Source organism: Gracilinanus agilis, chromosome 4 (assembly GCF_016433145.1).
Source record: "Gracilinanus agilis isolate LMUSP501 chromosome 4, AgileGrace, whole genome shotgun sequence".
Classification (NCBI taxonomy): domain Eukaryota; kingdom Metazoa; phylum Chordata; class Mammalia; order Didelphimorphia; family Didelphidae; genus Gracilinanus; species Gracilinanus agilis.
This window is the reverse complement of record NC_058133.1, coordinates 488,131,753-488,141,864: the sequence shown is the minus strand read 5'-3', so window position 1 is coordinate 488,141,864 and position 10,112 is coordinate 488,131,753. Positions and strand designations below refer to the sequence as shown.

The following is a 10,112-nucleotide window of genomic DNA, read 5'->3' as shown; positions in this document are numbered from 1 at the left end:
ACTTCCTTGCTGTGTGACTCTGTTTGCCTAGCCCTTGCATTTCTGTCTGAAGAGTTACTAGGACAGAAAGTATGGTTTAAAAAAAATCCCTGCTCTAAGTATTACTTAAATGCACTCTTATTGGTGTTATTTTCCAAATTGAAAGGGGATTTCAAAAATCTTGTTGTTCAGACCTCTAACCCAGATCAGATGTGCTGGCTGATTCCATCCACATCTGTTGAACACCATGCATGGAGCCAAGCAGCTGGCTACGATTAGCCAGTCCCCAAGTCCTCATATGATGTGAGCCCCTGGCTGTCTCCCTCCTGGATGCACCCATCCAAGCCAGGATCCTCCATCTATTGGCAGAGCCAGTGTTCTAGGCAACCATCCCTATGAGAGTCTGTTTTCCTTAAAAGATAAAATGCAGGGAGGTGGCAGCCCAGAAACACTGTAGAGAATTTTAAAAACTCAGTCCCCGAAGAAATCAGATCAGCCGATTGAAAGTCCTTGGCTGCCCGCTGGTTTATAACAGCCCCGAGTCTAAAGTCTGAGAGGGCTCAGGTTTCTCTCTCTGCACTCGTAGTTGACATCCCAAGCCTCCACGCCAACAGGAATCAGCTCTAGCTTTCACTCCATCCTGCTTCATAGTAGAGAGAGGAATGCCAGCTGCAGGGTTTGCCCAGAATTCCTGGGAAATGCACGGGCTTCAGAACTCCAGCGGTGCCCCACTTTTGCCATCTCATGGGGGAAATTGGAAATTGCCACTACCCACTGTGCTGGGTGCTCAGGCTCTCCCCGGTGAAAATGGCACCATGCCATGAGTCCCTGATTCCACTATCAAGGGTGTTGGCTACTGAAGGCTTTTAGGGAGGGCCTTGGACTTAAGAAGGAGTGGTGAGCAGCAATGGGGTCCAAGGCCCTGGTGGTTGCCCAGAGAGGAAGGGGGATCCTGTAAACAAGAGCGATGCTCAGCAATGCCACCTTATCATCATATGGGCCTTTGGCCTCTCTTCTCTGTCTTATCTGTAAAGACCCCTTCCATCCAATCACTTCATCAGGGAAGGAAGGAAAGAAGTATCTAAAGGGGTTGAGCCTTTTACCAATGGAAACAACTGAGTTTTTTTGTTTTTGTTTTTGTTTTTAATTAAAAAAACATCCTGATCTTTCTTCTTGGAGATTCTCATCAGTAATCAGTAATTTTCTAGAAGGTGAGAGCTCTGATCTCAGAAACAAATGAAAAGTTCTGCCACTCAACAGAGAGATCTTCCAAATCTCAGAGATTTTCTGTTCTAGAGTGGGCTAAAAACTTTTAAAAACTCTTGAAATTTTAATATTAAGATCTGAGATTCCACACTTGGTGGAAAGTGGCAGATTTTGTTTTAATTTTATTTTTTTAAACATTTACCTTCCAGCTTAGAATTAATACTGTGTTTTGGCTTCAAGGCAGAAGAGGAATAAGGGTTAGGTAATGGGAGGTTCGATGACTTGCCTAGGGTAGGAAGTGCCTGAAGACATATTTGAATCTAGGATCTCCCATCTCCTAGCTCAGCCAAGGAAGGGACTACCCCAAATTCCATCCCAGCAGACAACACTGCCCTGGGGACCAAAGATCCCCAAGGGGAATGAGAGACCTGGACCTAGTAGCTCTCTATTTATCCACTGAGACATTTAGCTGTCCCCATCCGATTTTATTTTATCCCTTTATGGCAAGACTGAGTATTGCCTGAGTTTCCAACTAATTGGAACTTGTTTCAACCCTGCCTTTCTTCCATCCCCTCAAAGATGCCCGGTACCTGATCTTTTCTCCTTTCTCTGTATTTTCTTGAAACAGGACCGGTCATTTAGACACCCTAAAGTTGTGAGGACATCCAAGAACTGGAGGAGAATTCTAATTCCAGTTGCCTGCCAATGGACATGAGCACCATCTGCTAAGCACCAAGATGGAGACCACCCCACTGAATTCTAAGAAAGGACAGTCAGCCTGCAAGGATGGAGAAGATTGCCAGGGGAATGGCATTCTCCAGAAAGGACTCTCTGCCACGGGGGACAAGGCGGAGATGGGACAGATCTCGAATGGGTACTCAGCTGTTCAGAGCCCCGGCACAGAAGAGGATACCCAGAACTCCATCCCAGCAGATACTGCCTTAGGGACCGAAGATCACCAAGGAGAACGAGAGACCTGGACCAAGAAGATGGACTTCCTCCTCTCAGTCATTGGCTATGCTGTGGACCTTGGCAATGTGTGGCGCTTCCCGTATATTTGCTACCAGAATGGAGGAGGTCAGTATCGTGAGTCAGAAACTCCAAATCAGGAGCCATTTGTAGCATTATGTACATGAGACCTCTGGTGAAGCTGTGTCTTTTTTTGTATTAGGACCTCTTTTGTTTGGATTATCTAAGATGTCTTAGGAAGAGAATGAGGTGGAAACAGAAGGTCCTGGCTTCAAATCTGACCTCAGATACTTCCTAGCTGTGTGACCTTAGGCAAGTCACTTAAGCCCCATTGCCTAGCTCTTATTGCTCTTCTATTTTGGAACCATAAATACTTAATATTAATTATAAGACAGAAGGTATGAGTTTTAAAAAAAGTGGAGGATACAGGGGATAATAGGGTGGGCATTGGTATCATATAACATGTATGACAAACACGGTAAGGTAGGCAAAATGAGGGCTCGCTGTTTCCACTTTACAGATAGAGAAACTGAGGCTCAAAGAGATGAAGGTTACCCAATCATACAGATTTAGCAGTTGATATAGCTGGGTCTTGAACTCGGAACCACCTCTATCATGTCCTTGTTTCACCTGGAAAGGAAAACTTGAACTTTCCAGCATGTTAATCCTGCTAAAGGGCAGATCACTTAAGGGACCGTGTAGTGGGATAAAAGTTTAAGGCAGCCCTCAGAGGAGTTCCATCGTCTCCTTGGGAATCTTCCAGAATAGGGAGCCACCAGAGCGGAGCACCAAGCCTCCAGCTAAACGCCGAAGCCAACAGCCTTATCGAGTCAAGACAAGAAGCACCTCCTAAGCATCTGCTTTGTTCGGGGCGCTGTTGTTTTAAGGCTAGGGATGAAAAGAAAGACTGAAAACACTTCCTGCTCTCCAGGAGTCTAATAGGGGAGACAAGATGTGCAAGCAAGACACGTCCAGGATAAAGTGAAGATCATCTCAGAGTTAAGGCACTAAGACGAAGACTCCTTAAAGGCAGAAGCTATGCCTCGTCCATCTTTACATTCATTCTCGTGTCTAACGTGGCAGCCTGCATGTAGTGGGTGCTCAATAAATGTTTGTTGAATGAATGAATGAATGACTAGACCTCCTGAGTCTGGATTAGAACCAAATGGACCCTGTGGACCCACAAAAGTAAATGTTCACTTGTCCATGTTCTTCTTAGAAAGAGTCAAGGCATAAAAGTAATCCATTTTCTTACACCTCTTCTGGAGCTCTGGTGATAGGCTTAGGGCTGAAGAGGGACTAAAATGAGGTTTAAGTGGAATTTATCCATTTGTAACCCATTTATAGTTCATCTTATAGGCAAGAAGGGGCAACCGAAGATTCTTGAGCAAGGGATTGCTATGGAACAGGACTCGGGAGACCCGGTTTCAAATCCCATTTCTACCTTGCTTCCTTACCTCCATCCCTTTTAGTGTCACTGACTGTTTCCTGGATTTTTCCAGAGACACTTTAAGTGCCAAATAGAGAGATGTGTGGAGCAGTGTGGGATGAACCTTGGTAATCCCAGAAGTACTCTCTTAGGAGGAGAGCCAACTTCTCTTTATCCCAGAGGGAGTTTTCCTTTGGCTTGGGGTCTTGCTAAGAGGGGGTGGGTCTCTTCTATCTTTTCCCTGACTCTTTCCATTCAGGAAAGTGTTGCAAAGATGCTATGGAAATCTAGGAAGGAAACACAGCTAAGGAAATAAATCCTTATTTATTCTTATGCCAGATTCTCAAAGTGTGAACACCAGGAGAATCTTTGGTCCCTATCACTCTTCTTCTGAAAGGACCAGGAATATATGTGTTTGGGTTTTTTTTAATGAAAGAGAAAGCCATTCAGAAAAATCCCCACTGGCCCAGACCTGCCTCTCAAAGTCAGGGCAAAAGTGAAGCTTCTCTGTGGCAGTAAACAATTTCCTTTCTAACCCAGCAGGCACTTTTTTCTCTTGATCTATGTTGTTGTGACCACACCTATATGTAGGCATTGCTGCTGAGGAGTGGTCCCCATTGTGGATTACAGTGGAAACCAGGAAACAGTCAAATGTTAAATATTTGGGGGCTATGGAAGGGGGAGGTGATAGCATGTCTCAATTCCATAGGTTTATGAACTCAGAATTTTAGACCTGGAAGTCACTTAAAAATGATCTAATCCAACCCATTTATTTAGGAGCTGAGTTTGAATTATGTCATTAACTAGATGTTGGCAGTCCATAAGGCATCCACAACTTCCAAATTCCTCCAATGTAACCATCCTTGCTATTGTTTAATGAAGGAGTGAAGTCAGAGATGACATTCTTTTTCCTTGGTTACAGGGGCTTTCCTTATCCCCTATACCATCATGGCCATTTTTGGTGGGATTCCTCTCTTCTACATGGAGCTAGCTCTGGGCCAATATCATCGAAATGGCTGTATTTCAATATGGAAGAAAATTTGCCCCATTTTCAAAGGTGAGTAGATTGCTGCTGCTGCTAGTGGTGGTCCTGGGTCAGCGGGTGATTATTTTCTCCTTGGCGGGGGTGGAAATGGAGTTGAAAATCTGAGGCTGGAAGAAGAGACCATTTTGGAGTCAGGTCCATTTCCAACATAGTAAGTAAGCATCCCTCTTCACCACAATTGTTTGAAGAGTTCATAGGCTTCTAATGCTCCTTTTTAACTGTCCCAATGCTTCCAGCATCCTCATCTGAATAAGTTATAAGGACAGAAGAATGAAAGGTCTTTCATGTCTGGGAATCCCTTTGTTTTTTTCCTTTGTAACCCCTTTAACAATGGCTTTGAACAATGGGTTAACACAAATAGCTTGTCAAAAAGAGGCATTGAATAAATGTCTGTTGGATGGAATTGATATTTTCGAGGTTTACAAAGAGCTTTACTCTATTAACTTACTCCCTCCATTTGTGCTCCCCTCCACACTTGCTCTCCTTATGAGTTACTTGTCCATGTTTTTCTGGAAATCATCCAAGGAGGTGCCAACAGATGCTCAGGAACCCTCCCTCTTGGTCTTCATATTTCCAACAAGTACCAGGAGTGTACTTGGACCAATTCTCGACTATGTGGTTGGCCCCTCTCTTTTGCTGCCCCTTTAAGTATCAACTTTCATGTGGCTCTTCTCTCTGATTCCCAAGGAATTGGCTTCGCCATTTGCATTATTGCCTTCTACATTGCCTCCTACTATAACACCATCATGGCTTGGGCTCTCTACTACCTCATCTCTTCCTTCACGGATCACCTGCCCTGGACCAGCTGCAAGAACCCCTGGAACACAGACAATTGTACCAACTACTTTTCAGAAGGCAACATCACTTGGACCTCCAACTCCATATCACCTGCTGAAGAATTTTATACGTAAGTGCCTGGTGGTGATCTTTGTTGGGGGCAGGACATCCTCTTGAGCCTTGATTTCTTAGGAGGCACATAGGTGCCCTCATTCCTTCCTTCCTTTTGCCCTCTTAATTGTTTATAGAAACGAGAGCATGGGTGCTATAGGGTTGGCCTGAGGCAAGACTGTGAAATAGAGGTTCTCCTCACTCCATCATCCTGCTTCACCCTGAGTGCTTGAAAAGTTCCTGTTGTCCTAACCAAATTTGCCCTCCTTCTCTTCCTCCATCAAAACTCCCATTCCCTTCACTCCACTGTGCAGGAAAAAAGTGGGATAAACGAATCCAGAGGAAGGAGGTGGCTATTTTCTATCCCTGCAGGTATCTGGGGGAGATAGTTCATTAACCCAAAGGTATTGTACTTTAAGAGTAGAACTTCTGGGGTGGCAATGGGGCTTTCCAAATGCCCCTTAAGTCATGGCACATCAGGGAGTGAATACGACACGACACCTTTATATATGAAGTTGGCTTCGGAATACAGGTACCAGGTGCTGGGAAAGAAAGAGAGAGGCCAAGAAATTCATCTTTCAGTTTTCTTTTTTCCTTTTTTCTTCTTTTTTCTTCTTTTTTCCCCAGGGGATAGTTAATTGAGGTTGCTATTCTGTCCTGAGAAGCATAGGCAAAGCCAAGCTCTGTTCCTTTGGAAGCCTGAGGGCCGATCAAACCTTGAGTCCACCATGACACAATAGAAGGCCATTTGTTTAATTGTTAGAATGACCCTTGGAGGGGGGGTTAATATATATGTGTATGTATATGTATGTGTATATATATATATATATATAGTGTGTGTGTGTATATGTATGTACACATATGTTTATACCTACATTCACTGGCCAGTCATTTTCAGTCATGTTCTACTCTTCATGATCCCATTTATGATTGTCTTAGCAAAGATCCTGGAGTGGTTAGCCATTTCTTCTCCATATTTTACCCATATAACACACACACATACATGTCTGTGTGTCACAGAATGGAGTTTTTCTTCCCATTTCTCTAACAGGCCTTTCTGTCTCCTTTCAGGCGCCATGTCTTACAGATCCATCAGTCTGAAGGGCTAGAGGACTTGGGGGGCATTAGCTGGCAGCTGACCCTCTGCATAATGTTGATCTTCACTGTTGTCTACTTTAGCATCTGGAAAGGGGTCAAAACATCGGGCAAGGTGAGCACAGAAATCCTCTTTTGAGCCGTGCTCTATTTCTTGCCAAAGGCACTACGCACCGGAAAACCCTCAAACCCCAAGCCCAGGAGTCTTGCTGGCGGATGGCCGGAGCCAGGGGACAAGCAGAAATATTTGCTGAAAACCAAAAAGTCCTCCAGAGAGTTCAGACTGCACTTGGCAAGTCTAACCCCAAGAACATATCTCAAGCCCAAGAGCCATCCTATGCTTCACTGATGGTACCAAGCCAAGGGGTAGAATCTCTCCCCACAGAGGTCTTTAAAGATGGAGGTGATGTCTCAGGGGTTGTCCTGCCTTCTCTTTGACTCTCTTCTCCCTTGCAGGTGGTGTGGGTGACGGCCACTTTCCCTTATATTATCCTAACCATCCTGCTTATAAGGGGGGCCACGCTCCCAGGAGCCTGGAGGGGGGTCCTTTTCTACCTGAAACCCAACTGGCAGAAGCTTCTTGAAACTGGGGTAAGAGAATGAGAAGAGCAAAGCGGGAGAAGAGGGAACGACGAGGGCTTTACTTCTCAGATTCATTTCACTGATGGAAGGTCCACTTCTCCTGAATGAGCCTGTATGGGTCGGTGTTGTGAACCCTGGGGAGCCCCTAGAGTTTTGGGGGGGTCGCGGGCCGCTTTCATCGGATATGTAAGTGGGGGTCCCTTTGTGGAGGTTCCAAAGATTTTCCATCAGTTTCATTAGATATGGTCTGTGAGAATTAAAATTAATATACAATATCTCCAAGTATTATATTTAATAGATTTATTAATAATAACTAAAATTAAAAAGCTAGAGCAAAAAGACAGCTAACCAAGCTGTGGTTGTGGGGAAAAAAAGAGAGCAAGAGGCGGAGTTAAAGCCAATTATATACAAAACGTGACCATGTAAGGTGGTGGAGAGATCAAAAGGAATTCTGGGAAATACTAGAGGAATTCTGGGAAACGTAGTTCAAATTTCCACTTATCCAGGTCTTTGTGAAGATGCTCCTGGTGTGTTTGGGGGTGGGTGGGTGGGCAGCTGGGTGGCTCAGTGGATTGAGAGCCACGACCAAAGATGGAAGATTCTGGGCTCAAATCTGGCCTCAGACACTTCCCAGCTGTGTGACCCTGGGCAAGTCACTTGACCCCCATTGCCTACCCTTTACCCCTCTTCTGCCTTGGAACCAATACACAGTAGACTCCAAGACGAAGTTAAGGGTTAAAAAAAAAAAAAAAAGAAAGGTGCACGTGGGTGCTGGCCTCCCCGTCCTGGTTTCTCATCTTTTCTTCTTTGTCTTTCAGGTCTGGGTAGATGCCGCTGCTCAGATTTTCTTCTCGCTGGGTCCTGGCTTTGGCGTCTTACCAGCCTTCGCTAGCTACAACAAGTTCAATAACAACTGTTACCAGTGAGTATCTTGGAATGGTGGGTCTTTTAGCATCCCAAGACCATTTCACCATTCTGTGGTGGTGTCGAGTGAATGTGGGACTCTAAAAAGGGCTCTAAAAAGGGCTCGTGCCCTCAGAGCCGGCATGGCTTCGGCAACAACGATGGCACCCCAACAGCGGCTTGGAGCTAAAATTCCTACTTTATTGGTACCTTATGGGGTGGCAACCTGCGTTGATAGAGGGAGTTTCTCCATCTGCAAGTTGCCTGGACCAAAAGTCCAGTCCAGTCTTTACTCCGGTGTTTCTTCAGCTTCTGCCTCTATCTGGCTGGACTATCGATTAGAATCAGGCCTGCCAAAAGGATACAACCACCGACTTGGCCTCGTGCCTCTTGCTGATTTGTGGACAGAAGGGGATGGAGAGGTTTTTATTTACTACACTTTAATATGAATCACTGTAAGGGGATCTCAACAGAACAAAATTCAGGTGGATGGCTCTACAGGAATATCCAGGCTCGCCAGAGCCATTCATGGTGTGTTCACAAACAGTTAACCTTAGAGAGACCAAAGAGGAAGTCTTACAATAATTGAATTTTTTTTTTCAAACAGCCATAAACATCAGTGCATGTCCTGGTGTCATCACTAGCTCCACGTGCCAAGCCCCAGTATGGTACATTGTCTACATACTATTGCCCTTTAATCTGGCCAGCACGGCCCTTACCAATAGCCAGTTTCTGGGATAATGAGCTGACCACACCAGTCAAACATTAGCTGTTTGGCAACCCCAAAACACAGTCGGGTGGGCCAATGGTTCTCCCAGTTGTCGGGCTTGCTGGGTCCCAAGATCACACACAGGGGGTCTGGCGGATGCTCTGAGTTAGGTCCTTTCCTGCTGGCTTCCAGATTTCAGTCTTCACCCTCTAAATAGCCAGAGAGAAAAGCTTCTAATATCTTATTCCCTCTTAATATAGACCGTCACTGGCTTACAGTCCTCTCTGCCACAAATGGCGTGGTTAGTCCGTAAGCCAGCTCCGATTGAGGCAGCCTAGGTTGGGAGAGAAGAGAGGGGAAGGCAGGGAATACAAGAATTTGGATGGTATTTTTTTCTTAAAAATTTAAAACTCCATCTGCTTGCTCTAGCCATGGGAAACATGAATAGGTCTGTTTAGGGGTAAGTGTGAAGATAAGAAGGTGTTCTGAGGAAGGGGCTGGGGGTCCTGGGTTGGCATCTCAGCTCTTTAGCTTTCTTCCTGGGTCACTTCACAAGTCGCTTGCCTTCCCTAGACCCCAGTTTTCCCATCTGTATAATGAGTGGGCTGGATGAGAGTCTCTAAGGGCCTCTCTGGTGCTGAGTCGACGACCCTATGAATGGACCAGTCAGACATCCCTGGAAGGAAGCAGAATATAGTGGAAAGAGCTTTTGGGCTTGAAGTCATAAGACTTGGGTTCTTCTCTCATTCAGCTGCATGACTCTGGGCAAGCCACTCTCTCTGGGTCTCTATGAAATGAGTGGCCTGGCCTAAATTGTCTCTCAGGATCCTTAGTGTTCTAAATGCCAAGATCTGCCAGCTGTTTTGGTTTTTCAGAGATGCCCTGGTGACCAGCATCGTCAACTGCATGACGAGCTTCATGTCTGGATTCGTGATCTTCACTGTGCTCGGTTACATGGCTGAGATGAGGAATGAGGATGTGTCCGAAGTGGCTAAAGATACAGGTGGGAGCCGAGCTTCTGCCGCCTTTCCTCACTCCTTCCCTGCTTCTTTGGGCCAATTTCATTACTGAGCCTAAATGGGGAGGGAGGGAGGAAGACTGGCTGCTCTCTTACTCCTTTCAAAAGATTGAAAAAAATACATGTATATATAAATGTATATAAATATATATATATGGAAAGAAAGAGAGGAGAGAGAGAGAGAGAGAGAGAGAGAGAGAGAGAGAGAGAGAGGCAACTAAATGGCTCAGTGGATAAAGCTCCAGGCCTAGAGATGGGAGGTCCTGGATTCACTCTGGTCACAGACATT

General features: G+C 45.4%; 1 protein-coding gene across 1 annotated transcript in view; it reads left to right on the top strand.

The window, feature by feature from the left end:
* The first annotated feature begins 1,922 nt into the window (after positions 1 to 1,922).
* SLC6A4 (solute carrier family 6 member 4) overlaps positions 1,923 to 10,112 on the top strand; it is a 28,608-nt gene continuing 20,418 nt past the window's right edge. The window contains exons 1-7 of the mRNA XM_044676302.1: positions 1,923 to 2,262; positions 4,506 to 4,640; positions 5,316 to 5,535; positions 6,588 to 6,726; positions 7,068 to 7,202; positions 8,012 to 8,115; positions 9,681 to 9,808. Coding sequence (XP_044532237.1) covers positions 1,923 to 2,262; positions 4,506 to 4,640; positions 5,316 to 5,535; positions 6,588 to 6,726; positions 7,068 to 7,202; positions 8,012 to 8,115; positions 9,681 to 9,808 — 1,201 coding nt within the window. The remainder of the gene's footprint in view (positions 2,263 to 4,505; positions 4,641 to 5,315; positions 5,536 to 6,587; positions 6,727 to 7,067; positions 7,203 to 8,011; positions 8,116 to 9,680; positions 9,809 to 10,112) is intronic.